At 41.9% G+C, this 17,229-nt stretch overlaps 1 protein-coding gene across 1 annotated transcript; it reads right to left on the bottom strand.

The window, feature by feature from the left end:
• Positions 1-1,203: 1,203 nt before the first annotated feature.
• Positions 1,204-15,382, bottom strand: LOC109752887 (uncharacterized). Its single transcript, XM_020311797.4, has 19 exons — positions 14,927-15,382; positions 14,358-14,432; positions 14,121-14,271; positions 13,464-13,532; positions 13,209-13,381; positions 10,999-11,136; positions 10,747-10,872; positions 10,538-10,636; positions 9,315-9,438; positions 9,113-9,176; positions 8,844-8,898; positions 8,633-8,757; positions 8,244-8,317; positions 7,643-7,692; positions 7,332-7,418; positions 7,203-7,253; positions 7,048-7,131; positions 6,689-6,739; positions 1,204-1,711 (listed from the first exon to the last, which is right to left on the bottom strand). The coding sequence occupies exons 1-19, from the start codon at positions 15,266-15,268 to the stop codon at positions 1,628-1,630; spliced, it is 2,022 nt and encodes a 673-aa protein (XP_020167386.1). The 5' UTR covers positions 15,269-15,382; the 3' UTR covers positions 1,204-1,627.
• Between the last annotated feature and the right edge of the window lie 1,847 nt (positions 15,383-17,229).

Here is a 17,229-nt window from a genome sequence, read left to right as displayed (position 1 = left end):
TGTATGCAGTCAATCAAATACACAATACCTTGTTGTGATGGAATAGCCGAAAAGATGTGGCGATTAGCACCTCGTAGGACAATTAACATCCCCAGTAAAAAAAAAACATCGTCAGTGGCGCAGCTAACGGGCCAACGTCGTGCCACCACTTCAAACAAGAAGCGCACGAAGTGGAGTGGGAAGTCTCAGCTCTGATTTAGGGGCCGTTTGGAGGCCCTCCGCTCCCAGATCGGACGGACCTGCGGGTAGAAAATTCAGAGCGGCCGAAACGGTGCTCCCCAGATCCGCGTATTTTGAGGAGCTGATGGATCCCCCAACAGGCCCTTAGTCTCCCAACAGACTCATTTTTTCATGCATAATTTTTTTTCTCATCTTTGACGCAAATATAACAAAAAGGAGACCTATTTTGATTTATGTATTTATATGTTCTGATACGCCACCTGAAAATATATATTGACGACAATTCATAAGCACATACTACACGTGTGTACTTGTTTTCAGAAAATTTGGAGGTATACAAAATAGTGTTCAGTGGAGTATATATATTGGTGAATCTGTCCTCCAAATCTTAGTTTCAGCATGGAGTATGGCATTTTGAAGCTCCCATTTTCTTAAAAAAAAACACTAAATTTTCAAGAATTCTGAAAAAGAATCAACATGTGTAAAATTTCATGCAATACTTATGAGCTAACGAAAAATAACAAAATCATTAAACTTCACATGTTTTTTCTATACCTCACATGTATTTCATCGTAAGCTTTACAAACATGTAGAAAACATCTATATGTACACGTAAAATTTGATTTTTGTTTTTCTTCAAAGCTCCAAACGAATTTCTTATACATTTCCGCCTAATACTACCCTTCATCGGCGGGCTATTGTGCAGGAAACGCCCCTAGTACTCCAATAAAATTACTCCCTTCATTCTCTTATACAAGGTCATTTCGTATTTTTATATCTAACTTTGATCATTAATTTTACCAACAAAAAGTTAGTTATATGCCACAAAAAGTATGTCATAAGATGCACATTTGAAATAACTTTCCAATCATACATTTTTTATGACATATAATCCATATTTTGCTGACCAAAATTACAAGTGAAAGTTTGATGCAAAAAAGGAATGGAGGGAGTAGCAAAAATGGAACATCATAATCCATTGTAATGACAAACATAGCCCATAATTGTAAGCACACAAAGACCTGTCAGAGTGAATGCTATAGTTAGCGTGAGATTTTATTTGCTTTAATTTCTCACAAGACGTTTCCAAATGTGTCAACAAAAGTAGCCAATTCAACCAGAGTACCTCGGTTTGTTTTTCTCGAACTGCCAAAAGAGCACTATACCCTTCCAGGGTAATATTTGTGTGTTCCCAAAATTCACTATAAAGAAAAGCTATAGATAGCTACAATGCTATACCTTCACGAGGTAATGCTAACTCAAACCCACTCAGTTTTGTTACAACAGCAGCTCAACCTTGGGCTTATTCATTGCTAAATCCTCCCACTGCTGTGTGTAGAAACTGGCTGGACCTTGTATGCAAAAACCGGACATGCCTTTTGGAGGATAGCGCAATATAGTAGTGGCTTTAGCAGTACTAGATAGATGTGACTGGAAGTTTGGAACTTCACTGCATGATTTTGTTTTTCATCATCTTGCGTTTGTTGGCGTCCAGGTATTTCTTCCGAAGCCGTATGACCTTGGGAGTAACCTGATCAGGTTCAAATGCCAACAACTCAATATAAAGCAGCATAATATAAGAATTTGCTTCCAGGATGAAACTGGAATAATAGTACGCACAAATGGAAAACCAGCTAGACAATTAACTCATTTTCTTTAAGAAACAGATGGGTATATTGTTATCCCAACTAAAACCATATTTTCTGTTTGGATTAATCAGCACCCCAACACATTAGCAGAATTATTTTGGATTTCAATGCCCCCACACTGACTCGCCAATATTGTATAATATACAAACTATATTTTCTTACATTTTCTAGGTACACAAAGTATAGTTCCCTGATTCAGATAGAAAGTTGCTTTTAAAACATGCTCCAACCTACTTTGTAAGTAGGTACGGATTTTTAGGTCGTCAATTTGACTAACAAAACATATGTAATATGCCAACAACACAACAACAAAGCCTTTAGTCACAAACAAGTTGTGCTAGGCTAGAGATGAAACCCAAAAGGTCTCGACCAACTCATGGTTCTGGCACATGGATAGCAAGCTTGCACGCACCCCTGTCCATGGCTAGTTCTTTGGTGATACTCCAGTCCTTCAGATTTCTCTTTACGGACTCCTCCCAAGTCAAGCATGGTCTACCCCTACCTCTCTTGACATTATCAGCATGCTTTAGCCGTCCACTATGCACGGGAGCTTCTGGAGGTCTGCGTTGAATATGCCTAAACCATCTTAGACGATGTTGGACAAGCTTCTCATCAATCGGTGCTACCCCAACTCTATCTTGTATATCATCATTCTAGACTCAGTCCTTCCTCGTGTGGCCACACATCCATCTCAACATGCGCATCTCTGCCACACTTAACTGTTGAACATGTCGCCTTTTAGTCGGCCAACACTCAGCACCATACAACATTTTAACTTTTGTGGCACTCTTGTCACAGAGAATGCAAGAAGCTTGGCGCCACTTCATTCATCCAACTTTGGTTCGATGGTTCACATCTTCGTTAATATCCCCATCCTTCTGCAGCATTGACCCCAGATATCGAAAGGTGTCCTTTTGGGGCAACACCTGCCCATCAAGGCTAACCTTCTCCTCCTGCTAGTAGTACTGAAACCACACCTCATGTACTCGGTTTTAGTTCTACTAAGTCTAAAACCTTTCGATTCCAAGGTTTGTCTCGATAGCTCTAACTTCCTATTGACCCCCGTCCGACTATCATCGACTAGCACCACATCATCCGCAAAGAGCGTACACCATGGGATATCTCCTTGTATATCCCTTGGGACCTCATATGTTACATACAAAACATATGTAATATGCCATAAAAAGTATATATATTTAAAACTTCATTGGACGGCGAATCTACAACAACAGAGCCTTTTAGAGTTTTAGTCCCAAACAAGTTCGGGTAGGCTAGAGTTGAAACCCATAAGATCTCAAAACCTAGTCATGGTTCTGGCACGTGGGTAGCTAACTTCCACATATCACTGTCCATGGCTAGTTCTTTGGTGATATTCCAGTCCTCCAAGTCTCTCTTTACGGACCTCTCTTACATGTCAAGTTTGTTCTACCCCGACATCTCTTAACACTATCAGAATGCTTTATCCTTCCGCCTATGCACTGGCGCTTCTAGAGGCCCGCATTGTATATGCCCAAACCATCTCAAACCACGTTGAACAAGTTTCTCTTCAATTGGTGCTACCCCAACTTTATCTCGTATATCATCATTTCGGACCCGATCCTTTCTTGTGTGGCCGCATATACATCTCAACATGCACATCTCTGCTACATCTAACTGTTGAACATGTCACCTTTTAGTTGGCCAACATTCTGCCATCTAACTGTTGAACATGTCACCTTTTAGTTGGCCAACATTCTGCCATACAACATCACCGATCCAATCGCCATCCTATAGAACCTGCCTTTTAGCTTTTGGGGCACTCTCTTGTCACATAGGACGCCAAAAGCTTGGCGCCACTTCATCCATCCGGCTTTTATTAGATGGCTCGCATCTTCATCGATATCACCATCCTTTTGCAACATTGACTGCCCATCAAGGCTAACCTCCTCCTCATGCCTAGTAGTACTAAATCCGCACCTCATGTACTCAGTTTTAGTTCTACGAAGCCTAAAACTTTTGATTCTTTCTATTAACCCCGTCTGACTATCGCCGACTAACACCACATCACCCGCAAAGAGCATACACCATGCGTTAACTCCTTGTATATCCCTTATGAGTTATGACATCACTCATCACCAAAGCAAAATGATAAGGGCTCAAGCTGACCCTTGGCGCAATCCTATTTTAATTGGAAAGTCATCAGTGTCGCAACATTATCGTACATTTCCTTGATGAGGGTAATGTACTTTGTTGGGACTTTGTGTTTCTCCGAGGCCCATCACATGACAGTATGCGGTATCTTATCGCAGGCCTTTTCTAAGTCAATGAACACCATACGAAGGTCCTTCTTTTGCTCCCTGTGCCTGTCCATAAGTTGCCGTACCAAGAAAATAGCTTCCATGGTTGATCCCCAAGATATGAAACCAAACTGATTTTTGGTCACGCTTCATTGTATGGCTCATCTACTTAACTCCATGATAATCAATACAACTTTGAATATACCCCTTATTCTTGAAGATTGGTACTAGCATAATCTGCCTTCATTCTTCAGGCATCTTCTTTGACCGAAAAATGAGGCTGAAAATCAGGGTTCATCTTTTTTAAAGCCTCCCTATTCTTAACTCCATGATAATCAATACAACTTTGAATATCCCCCTTACTCTTGAAGATTGGTACTAGTATAATCTGCCTTCATTCTTCAGGCATCTTCTTTTACCGAAAAATGAGGCTGAAAATCAGGGTTCATCTTTTTCAAAGCCTCCCTAACCTCAAGACTCTACTCATGTATTCATCAAACAAAACGTTTGTTGGTATCATCAAAGGAGACATCCAGCTCAATGGCAGAGCTCTAATTCTGACAATTGAACAGATTGTCAAAGTATTCTTGCCATCTACTCCTTCCGGTTTTAAATACAAGGCCACTATAAGAAAATACAATTTGCAATTATACAATGTCAATATCTCTTCCCGAGACAAATTGATAAGATTTTTGCCTCGTCCGATGGTGCTTATTAATGCAAACATTGCATGCAGCCATAGAGAAGAGGCGCCACATACAACAGTTTAATTAGTCCGAAACACGAGAGGTTTTCACACAATTAATCATGCTATTTATTAATTGGCTTTGTCTTTTTGGTACCTGAAAAATGGGATAGTGGCCTTGTATAACAAACACGAAGGGATTTGACTTGGTTGACATCGCTCATCTTCCTCTCACGGATCCTGGTCATCTTATAGATGCCCCTTTCCCCTTCCCTCGTGTTTAAAAACTGGTAGAGGTTCTCATACGCCTGACCCCTTGCTTCACTCACGCCGGTAGAGGTCCTTCTGGACATCATTGTTCCACCACTAGGCATCTTTAGCTTTGCTTTTACTTCCCCTGGTTACCCCCAAATTCTCTGAAGCCACCATCTGAACGCAACTCACCATCTTCATCCACATATTGTTTGCATCACCTCCTTCCTCCCAAGAGCCCTCCTTAATAACCCTCTCCTTGAAAGCCCAAGTTGCCTCCCCCTAGAGCTTCCACCACCTTGTTCTAGCAATTTTGGCGCGCTTATCCTGCTAGACGTGTATCCGAAAGTGGAAGTCAGCCACCATAAGCTTATGTTGAGGGACAACACTCTCCAGGTATCACCTTACAATCTAGGCAAGCACGTCTGTCTTCTCTTCTCGAGAGGACGAAATCCATGTGGCTAAAGTGTCGACCAGTACTAAAAATCGCTGGATGGGATTCTCTTTCTATAGAGGGTGTTAGCTACGATCATGTCATAGGCTAAAGCAAAGCTCAAGACATCCTATCCTTTTTTATTCATGTTGTCATAACCAAAAACCCAATGCACCCCTTCAAAACCTGTGTTAGACACGTGGCCATTGAGGTCTCCTCCTATGAAGAGCGTTTTGCCAATAGGTACACTACTAACCATGTCCTTCAGGCCTTCCCATGTGCTCTCATTTTGGCCTACTTGTGGGGCATACTCGCTAATAATACTGAGAACTAAGTTCCCGATGACGAGCTTGATCAGGATGATCCGGTCCCCTTGCCTCTTGACGTCTACCACGCTATACTTGCGGCTCTTGTTGATCAAGATGCCTACTCCATTTAGTTGTCCCCGTGTACCACAACTTGAAGCCGATATCCTCCACCTCCTTCGCCTTCTGTCTCTTTCATTGGGTTTCTTGGACACATAGGATATCAACGCCTTCCCTCACCACTGCATCAACTAACTCCCATAACTTATTCGTCAAGGACCCTATGTTCCAACTACCTAAGTGAATTCTACTTGGCTCAGCTAACTTCCTTACCCTTCGCACTCGTCAGGTCAACTGCAAAGATGCCTACTCACTTTTCACTACACCCAAGCGTCGATGTAGAGCACCACTAAGGATGTGACGAGCCAATCCTTCCTCACTTATCACTGTATCCAGATCAAGATAGAGCTATGTTGAGACCATGAATCTGAAGATAATTTTTTTATGGCATATAACCCATATTTCGCTAGTTAAATTGAAGATTTATAAACCCAAGCCCGACTTATAAACCTGGATAGAGGCAGTAATACCAAACTGCATGGCAAACGATTATGGCTTACTCTTATCTCGAAGAAATAACATTGCATACTGATCTTTATTTGGTTTTAGACTCTAGAGTTTATCTTTAAAGTATCGACATTTTATGTTGACAGAAGTTCTCATGCAATCATTAAGAATCCAATATAACCAAGCAAGTATCCATTTTTTTAACTTCTATGAAACAGGAATTGGAACAATGCTTCGAAGTCTAGAAGAATCAATTGTTTATCACCATTTACCACACTCAATCCTCAAAGTGAAAATTTTGCTCTAATTAAATGTTTGAAGAACTTAAGAAAAAAACTTGCCTCAATAAGCTCATCTACAGCAACATATCCAATTGCCTCTTCCAAAGTCATCTGCATGGTTCAACAGCTTCCATTAAGATTATGCAATAGCTAAGAGTCACTGTGTTTGGTTAGATGAGCCCAAAAGAAGGAATGCTACATTTCTTCATCAAAATAATGTGCATATCTAAAGTTATCCGTCCTCAGCTCCAAAAAACAAGAAAAGTGTGGCCATGATGTTCTAGGTCCAAAACGGGCCCTTGATGGTTGTCAATTAGGTCTTGTAGTATGTTGTGTCTATATCCCACACACGCGCGCACACGCACACACACAAAGTGCAGATATATCATGATGTCTTGATACATGAGCAAAGGACATACCAAGCGAGGTGGAGACAGGCGGATATTTTCATCCTTTCCAGGAGCTCGGATGTTTGTAAGTTCTTTAGTTCTCACAGGATTGATCTGCCCAACAACATTATTTTCATGTATTAACGGACAGGAACTGATTCATGCTAAGTAAACAATCAACTTACCTCAAGATCACTATCACGTGAATGCTCGCCAACTATCATGCCTTCGTATGTCTTTCAACAAGGAAGAAAGAGAGTTAAGGTAATCTCCTGCACCTAGAAGGTACTATAACAAAATTAAGTGATAGCTACCTCCATCCCAGGAGAGACAAAAAGAGTACCACGAGCTTCTAAACTCATGAGTGCATGTGAAGTGATAAATCCTCTGCCAACAGATACCTATATATGAACATGGAGAAAAATTAACTTCCACTTGTAGAGTTCACAAGCACATAGGTATTGTTCAAAAGTACTGATTCTATTTACTTAAGTTATGCTTGCTTCTTTGCTCAAATGAATATCAGTATTAATACCTTATTGCAATGTAAAATATAATTTACAAGATAAGCAAATAAGAGTAACATAAGAATATAAGATTATGAAGGTGCTGAAATTTGATTTACCAGAACTCCTTTTCTAACAGTGCCTAGTGGACCTCTGTATTTAGCATATGCTGCATTCATAGGAAAACCATCGGTCAGATAACAATGAAGTCTAGTTACATGTATTTAGCATATGCTGCATTCATTGGAAAATCATAGTCAAGAATTCCTGAAATCTAGTTAGGCATGCAACGCAAATAAACTGCTGCATTTTGATGCAGTAGCGCACTAATTTTCTTGTGTCATAGCATAAATTTTATTTTGATGGTCTGTGGCAACCGTGTGCACATGCATAGCCTGAAAACTGGAGGATCGTTCACATCTAGCTAAGGTAAACAGCACAAGGTGGTAATAACACTTTCAGAATGGGCTGTGATCCTTTGACTTGTGCAGTTGAAAGAAAATCGAAGACTAACAGCACTAACAGCAAAGTCTGCACAGATCACTACATAATTTGCCTCTACACTGGGAAGACGAGAATTCTGGTTTTGACCATTGTCTATGCACTTCAAGTCTATGAATTCATGACATGACTACGTGGCCTACTATTCACCTAAAAACAACATGTGTGAGTTACAGACTGCAACCGTTATGTAGCCCCGAATTATAAATAGCATCATACCCTGGAAAGCACGGTGCATAAATCCAGTTCCACGTGTAAAGCTGTTGAAAACTCCTTTAACACCCACCAAACCCCTGCAACCATAATAGCTCATTTGATATTATCTGAACCAAAACCATAAATGCATATTACATCGAGTCAAAGGAATCGGTAGATTCCAAAATTAGGTTCATTTGATTTTACAGTAAATTCTGCCGGGAGCATATCCATGAGGTAAACAGGCAATGTACAAATACGAAAACGAACATAATTGGCTAAAATTATAGAAGTAAAAGGTGAAATATAACTATATTAAGGTACAAATGGCTAACCAGACAGCAAGAATTGCATGCTTTTCAAGGTAACAAGTGATGCAACTAGTAATCAGCAGAACAGAGACCACTACTGACCTAGATGGACAGGTCATGAAGACCCGAGTTCTTCCAGTTGTCCCAGGAACAGGGCCCATGTCCAACAATTCCCCCTTCCTGTTGTTAAGGGTTTCCAACACAAACCCGATATGCTCCTCGTCCACCTACAATATCCAATTCATAAATTTAAAATATAAGATTAGAACATGTGAAGATAAAGAAGCTCAAACATAGCTTTCCTGATTTCTACCTCGACAGTTACTTCTTCAATAGGCTCTAGCCTTTCCCCACGCTCTGTTTTATACCTAATTTCCATAAAGAAACTGGTCAAGCTCATAGTGGACAAAGTGCAGTCAAATTGCTCAAAGAGTTACACGTATTAGAAAGGAAGGAGTGAATATGATCGATAAAAGAAACAAATATGAACGTCTAGATGAAGAATAGAGACGGTTAGCTTGCCACGAAAAGAGTTTGCATGCAAATGAGACATAATAATGTTTGTGATTGATTGGAACTTACATCACTCTTGGGGGTGAAACTGAAAGCTCAAATCCTTCACGCCGCATGTTCTCAATTAAGATTCCTGTAAGTTAGACAGATCATCCTATGATGTTGATGACTAAATTTCTCATTATATCACAAAAAACTGGCATGAGGCACTTTTAAATGAGTTGAATAAAATTTCAGTTAGAACAGGAGGGATTTCGTCAAAGTTTCAGACCTAACTGAAGCTCTCCCCTTCCTTGAACTTCATAAGATTCTGACAATGGTCCGGGAAGAACATTAATTGCCAAGTTTGTTTCGGCCTCTGCCATCAAACGGTTCCCGATTTTTGCTCCAGTTACCTGCAAAATTTTAAAATCAAGCCAAATCGGCCAAGTTCAGATTTTGCAAATTATACACTAAAATATCACCCAACAAATAGACAGATTATGCTCCAATGAGTTCATTTTATTTGGCACCGGCAACATGTGAAGTTAATCTATAGAAGCGCTATTGGATCTTATGTCATTTAAGCAATGACAAGTCCCCATAAAATTCCACATATGATGATGTAAAATGGCGTAATCAGAATTCATAAATACGTTGGTGTAAGTTTGTTATGTCAAACATTAGAAAATGCCAAAGGAACTTCACAATTAATCTATCATGGTGCATACTGCAAAAAAAAAACTATATTGCATAGGATAGTAGGAGGCTAGCACCATACCTTGGATTTAGCCCCCCATATATTTAATGATAGTAGGAGACTAGCTCCTTACTCTCACCTACCAATTTAGAAGCACATTCAGAAGACTAACTGACAATAGATTTGGGAAAATCTGATGATTCGAGAACAAATTCGTCATCCATCATGTACTGCAGGTGAGCCTTTTCCATCTACCCATGATTTGTAGTTGAGCAATGGGTTGTCAACGACATCAAGTTATGTAACTAATTATAAAGTTACACCTGGCCAAATGCTATGCTTCTATTTTCCCCAAAAAATCAAAGGTCAAACAGAGAATATTTTTAGTGTAAATACACCAAACAAATCAAATCCAACCTGAAATATCTAGATTTTTTTTCAAAACCTGCATATGAAATCTACCTACTGAACAAAATAGTTGTGTAATGTGTAGAGTACACTATCATGGTTCCACGACAATTACCAGCTATTAAGGGATTTCTGGACTCTATATGAAATTGCAAGCCAACAATTAACCATACATGATCAGGCATGATAGATTTCACAGCATCATTTATCATGTCTTGACATTTATAATTGTTGTGCATGTGGCATACAAAATAAGAACTGGTTGTCAAGCACTCCTGTTCTGACATGTGTAGACACCTTTTTTGTTCCACTCAGTCAAACAGGAGTCGCTCAGGTTTGCTCAGATGAAAAGAGGATCAAGATGAATCATTTACCCCGAAAGTGGTGAACTGTTATTTGGTACTTACATGAGTGCCATCACGGCCAGCCAGTGGTGAATCATTCACACCGAAAGTCATAGATATTGTGGGAGGGTCCAACTCAACTGCAGGCAGAGCAGTCAAAACCTACACACAATTACATTCACATATGACAATAAAGAATTGCTGACAATTGAAAAGGAGAATACGTTCTGTACAGCAACAAGTAGCCAATCAAAACATAGAGTTACCCCTACCTCCGGATTTGCCACGGTGTGTCCAATTGCTGGACCAGACAATCCAGCCATTGAGATTATATCACCAGCTCCTGCAGCCTCTATTACTGCCATGCTTGTGCCTTTCTTTTTCATGAGCTTGACAACCTAAATTTATTTTGTAACATACAAAGGTCGTTAAAGCTTTTAATAAACCCAATTGGCAAACACATATTGGACGGTAAAGAATAGGTTCAGCATCAAAGAGAAAAGGTGCAAGAAGTTCGGTGACACCTTTCCATCCTCAATCTTCTGAACCCCTTCATCCGTGATGCGCAGACCATGAACTTTGTCGCCAACGCGGATAACTCCAGAGGTTACACGCCCAGTGAGTATTCTTCCTAGGTAAAAATCACGCTCCATCATGGAAACCTGTACAGGACCATTACAAACTTATTTGAGTTTACATTTCAAAACATAGATGAATGCTAAATGGAGCATCCTATTTAAACTCCTCTGTTTCGAAATAAGGGGGATTCACGCTCGAGGAGCATTATAGAAAAGTAACTGCTGTAAGGATATAAAGGAATTGTCTGTAGAACATAAAATGCGGTATGTTGGAACAAGAAATATCCATATGATGACTTATATTGTGGAAATTCCTTAATATGGCTAAGAAAAAAAATGTAACTCACTTGGAATAAAATACCTGACTACTTTCAGACCAGTACATATGCAATTTCATTCAATTCTGACAGATAGCTCGAAGAATTAAAAATACACTGTGATAGTTTAATTGTTAGCAATTTACAGATGTCTCAGAGTATGCAAGCTAAGAGGATAGCTACAAGTTAGGACAGTGCTTGGTAGCTGGTATACACATCGGAAGTGTAGTGCTCTTCCAGACAGATGTTAGCCTGGCTGGAACTTACTGCATATTTCCATAATGTTATGTGTAAGGAAATGGACTTTTAGTTATTCCAATGGACCAAACATATACATGTACTAGGCAACAGCAGAGTAGTAACTAATACCTACAGACCAACTAATATGCTCGGCTACCATACATCTAACATAATCAAATGTGATTTTATCATGGTTAATGTGGCAAACTTTTATATCAAAGAAAGATGAAACCACATACATAACAGCTTGAGCCATGTTGTTATGATCATGGGACGACAAAGGTTCTTGCCATGTATCCATGAAAATATGAACCGGGCCAAAGAAGTCACAAGAAATGTAGACATCCAAAATATGACTCAGTGAAAGACTGAAAGTTGATATCATACTGCAAAAGGTAGTGAAACAAATTGATACTCATTCCTCAATAACGAGGACTAAATTCATACACCATCTTAGGAGATGTACTAAGAGGGGGAAAAACTATCAACATGAAAGCATGGACAATAAGCTAAAAGCCCCATTTCAACCACTACTCAACATTCCATTATTAATGTTGAACCATCCAAGATTTTCTTGCTCGCTGAACAAAGCAAGGACCAAACAGAAAAGGAATAAAGAAGTACATATCAAGCACCTTTCATATTGATGCCTTCAGCACATTCATTCTTAAAAGCAAGAAACAATAGGGGATAATCCTCTTGCAATTTTTACTAAAAAGGTAGGTGAATGCGCGCAACAACATTATCATGGTTGCTGCAGCATGCGTGGATGCCTCATGACTGTACCTAAGCCATATCTAGGTTAGCTTACGAGGCTAACCTGCATCACCCCATACATAGCTGACGAGAATAAAATCAGCATGTTTCAAGATTGTATCAGATGTGCTAGCAAACCACAATTAGCTTATCCATCATGGCTGGCCTTGCTTAACCAGGTGTATTGGATTGAACTGAGTGGGGACTGTATCCAGTTTGGATACTTTTCAAGATGTTATATAACTTGTCTTGGAGCTATTTTTCTCCGGTCTAGTTAAGATGCATAACCACTTTCCGAAATGGTACAGCTAAGACACATACTGAGCATCTTGCCGTCTACAGGAGCTCAAGTAAATAAATTCCATGAAAAGAATGCTGTATGGGTCATTAGTGGTGGACCAAGAACTATGGCGGCACCAACTCATGTGAAGCCAGAAGAAATAAAGTACTCCCTCCGATCCATATTACTTGTCGGTGTCGCACAAACAGATGTATCTAACACTTAAATACGTCCAGATACATCCGTTTGAGTGACAAGTAATATGGATCGGAGAGAGTACAGACATCGGAGACACGTTGTTTGCTTTGTAAGTACAAGGTCAAACCAATTGATGGTAGTTCTTCGAAGCTAACACTATACGTCATAAAACAAATAAGGTAGGAATCATGTTGTAGTTGCTAATTCGAGTGGGACACTCTCATAGAAAGTAAATGCAGTCCACTTAATGAACACTAATTGTATTGTACACTTTACAAAGCATAGATTCAGGAATAACAAAGAAATATAAAATGCTTTCTCATCTTAAACAAATATCATGTTCTGATGTTGTTCGGTATACTAACCAACATTTGGAACGGAGCCTCAAGGTCAGCTTTTGGGGAACGGACATGTTGTACAATTGAATCAAGCAAAGGAGACATGTTTTTTTCACTATCAGGCGGACACTTAGTGAATTTCAAGGAAGCCCACCCTTCTTTAGCTGATGCATAAAGAACTGGGAAATCTAGCTGTTCTTCTGTAATATGCAAACAAAACAATGTCACGAAAAAAGAAAAGAAAGTTCTAAGGCAAACCAATTTGAATTGCTAGAAATGCACCTGTGGCACCCAGATTTGCAAAAAGATCGAAGACCAAGCTCTCAACTTCGTTGCAGGTTTCTTCAGAAACTGTTGGCGTAGAAGAGTTACAGCAAATACAGAGTACAAGGAACATATACGTGCCCAAAAAATTAATGCACATGTATACCATCTGCAATTAGCATTTTTTTTACCTTGCAGAGAAAATTTACTTTGCTAGCAGGATAAACAGGACTATAAGTTGTAAGAAAATTTACCAGATCCGACTGTGCCCTTTGTAATACAAAATTTGCTAGATTTCCAATTATGTTGAGTTAACATAAGAAAAGTGATGGTTTAGTAGCCTCATTGTACAGTTAATTAATGACTACTGTATATATTTCTATAGTTTTCTTCCCTTGCCTTCACTAAATTACCACCACTCTAAGTTGACTTTGCATGCACCTAGTCTCCATTTATGTTTTGTCTGTATTATAGCAACTCAACCTATGGACATGCTCATACGGTAACATCCTTGTTTAATGGAACAAACAAGTACAACTTAGTTGCTCAACAACCAAATGATTCTGCTCTCCGTAAAAAATTGGATTGTTTCTGTTATTTTGTTCAAACTCAAACACTGCACCCATGAGACGTGGATTACTGTTTAATGGGCGAATTTTCTGGTAATGAGCAGACCTGAAGGCCTATCAACCTTGTTGAGGAGGAGGATTGGGCGTAAACCATACTTCAAAGCCTTTGAAAGCACAAATTTGGTTTGTGCTAAAGGTCCCTCCCCAGCATCAACAACCAAGACTGCCCCTTCCACCATTCCAACAACTCGCTCAACCTATAAAAAGGCAATGGCCATCTCAAACACAACATCAAAATCGTCATTTCAGTTTATAGGTATATAATTATACCAAAAGTGCTTACTTCGCCACCAAAATCAGCGTGGCCAGGGGTATCGACCATGTTGAGCTCATTCTCCTTCCAAGAGACAGAAGTGACCTGAACATATAACCAAAAGGAAACAAGAAATGTCACATGCGTTGCCACATTATCTACATTGGAAAACGTTTGTCAACATCTTCCCTGGTACGACAGTGCTTCATTAGGACATTAAAATGGGCCAGACTAGTGTTCTGCTACTTGCGGCCCTCATTGCAACACGCCTAAAGAGTATGTAGAACTGCCAGAGAGTTAATGAGTGGGTAACTGAGCACAGGCTCCGAGCTCTAGCCAGCCAGTTGTTGAACCAGACGTGGCACGTGGCATCCATCCTCCCACTAATTCGAATTCATAGAGAAATGCGCACAAGGTGTTGTGACACAGGCCAAAAAAATAGCAAACTGAGTATGGCCTTTGGACCAGATCTCAGTCCTGTGTCTGTGTTATGGCCCCTCCTCAGACGCGCGCAGTTTGCTCGACGAAATGCCGAGCAAAAATTCCTCGCGCGCAGCCTCAGTAGCCACGCACTAGCCATGTGACTGTGAGAGGGTTACCTTGGAGGAGATGGTGATGCCGCGCTCGCGCTCGAGACTGATGTTGTCCATGGCGCGCTCGTGGGGGATGTCGGCGCCGCACTGGCGCAGGAGCCGGTCCATCAGCGTCGTCTTCCCGTGGTCGACGTGGGCAATCACCGCCACGTTGCGGATGCGGGCCGGGTCCGTGACGCCACCCAGCGCGGAGGCGGGCGGGCTGGCCGCGGACGCAGCCGCGGAGGAGTAGAGGCGGTGGAGGAGCGAGGAGGCGAAGGGCGGCGGGGCCGAGGCCGGCGAGAGGAAGGCGGGGCGCGCCCGGCTCGCCGACGAGCGGAGGCCGCGGAGCAGAAGCGCTGCGGCCATGTCGTTCGTGGCGGCGGCGGGGGAGGGTGGTGCGTGTGCGAGATTTTGCGCGGTCAGGTCGGGTCGAAGCACGCGGCCGCGGAGGTAGACACGGCCGGTCGAGGGTTTTGGTCGGGTCTGACGGGCTAACGGGCCCGTGTGCGTGTGGTTCGTTGCACTGGCAAGCCACGACGCCAACGAACTTTTTTTTTAACACAGTGCAATCGAAGTCGCTCAGATACACGACTATATACTCACCTCTATAAGTACACGTACACCATACTTCTATGAGCACCTTCAAAAGACCGAGACGGCATATCATGTTGAGATTTTATGAAGTCATCATAGACGCCTAGTAGTCAACAAAAACCTCTACTCCCACTGAACGAACTTCGTCGGAAGTCTGAAATAAATTCAGAAATAATGTAAACACCAATGTTAAGTATAGGACTTGAACGCTAACAGGATACCAATGTCAATGTCCCTTTTTAGGGACCAAAGCCAATGTCTTGTGGTGTACTCTATGTGCAGCGCAAAATTGAGTTTCAATTTTTTGTTTTGGGATAAGAGTTTCAAAATTAATGATTATTCAATCAGGATAAAGAAAATGATACTAGAAGCTACTATGATTTGCTTTTATGCACCGTTTGGGCGGTTAGACCCGAGGGTCCTATCTCTCTGTATTTCAAAATACTTAAGCAAACTTTTTAAGGTATGAAATGTAGATTTTCTTATAGGAGCTACATCATTAGGAACAATTGACACGCTACTTGCATCCATTTTATGCATCTTGATAAAAAAAGAATCCATTTTGCGCACACATTTTTTACGCGTTCGAAAGGTTTTTTCCATAATATAGAGCAGAAAATCACTAAAAGTGTCTCCAAGATTTTCCTATGTTTAGAAAAAAGCTTCTAAGGATTTTAATCATCTAAATCCAAATAAATATGTCGGCGTTCGGGGAACGGGGGTCCCCAGACTTGCCTGCCTGCGGGCCACGGCGTGGCTCCACTAGCGGCCTGGTACGGCCCCTCTTCATCGGCAAACACCTAAGACCCTCACAAGGGGCCAAGCCTCGCGAGGCGGGCGACACAAGACCTCCTCAGGGGCAGCCTCACTAGGCTGGCTCGCGAGGAGCGGAGAGATCAAGGCGAGGGGCACCTCGCGAGGTTCCCGTGACGTGAGCCATGACGACCAAGGCCAGGCAGGCGCCAGCGGGCGCAGAGTACTGGTTTCCTCTTTGGTGCTAAAGGAGTAGGCGCAGGCGAGGAGTCCCGAGGCATCAGGCAAAGGTTTTCATATCGGTGCAACGAGACCAAGACCAGCAGGACGGCAGGACGGAGGTCACCGCGAAGCCCACGACGGCGTCACCACCAGAGCCTTTGGCAGGCGAAGACCACCTTTTGTCGGGATAGCTTGTACTAGTTGTCCCCCTTTAAATTGGCCGTTGTGGGATCCCTTCCCGCCTGATATTTGGGAAGAGGACCCGGGCCTCTATAAATAGGACTAGCCACCACCGTGGAGAGGGAGAACGGATTCGGCCCAGACGGATCATTCAGATCATCCTCAACCACACAAGCTCACCGAGCTCAAGAACACCTCTCCTCAGGAGGTAGTTCTTCCCTTGTACTTGTTCATCCCAGCCTACAAGGCAATCCACCACACCACACTGGAGTAGGGTATTACACCACATCGGTGACCCGAACCAGTATAAACTCTTATGTCCCTTGTTCATCGAGTTCGGCGAGCTCAGCTTTGAGATCGTGGTGAGTGTGTGAGCTTGGGGGAGAGAGATCTCCGTGCGCACCCCAAAGTTCGAACCTCAAGGGTTTTGCCGGAACCCGTAATCTGACATTTGGCGCGCCAGGTAGGGGGTGCGCCGAAACTTCGCTCCTCCACGGCATCACCTCTCCGCTCGACCCCCATGGCCAGCACCGCCCCTCCAGCTGGATCGACGGACGCCCGTGGCGACACCATGGGGT

Source organism: Aegilops tauschii, chromosome 3, assembly GCF_002575655.3.
Source record: "Aegilops tauschii subsp. strangulata cultivar AL8/78 chromosome 3, Aet v6.0, whole genome shotgun sequence".
Lineage (NCBI taxonomy): Eukaryota > Viridiplantae > Streptophyta > Magnoliopsida > Poales > Poaceae > Aegilops > Aegilops tauschii.
The sequence above is the reverse complement of the archived record's forward strand: the minus strand, read 5'-3'. Positions and strand labels throughout refer to the sequence as shown.

Coding starts and splice junctions, on each gene's coding strand:
- LOC109752887 (XM_020311797.4), bottom strand. CDS start 15,268: ATGGCCGCAGCGCTTCTGCTCCGCGGCCTCCGCTCGTCGGCGAGCCGG. Junction 10,873..10,998: donor AGAAGATTGAGGATGGAAAG/GTGTCACCGAAC, acceptor AAATAAATTTAG/GTTGTCAAGCTCATGAAAAA. Junction 9,177..9,314: donor AAGGGGAGAGCTTCAGTTAG/GTCTGAAACTTT, acceptor TCTAACTTACAG/GAATCTTAATTGAGAACATG.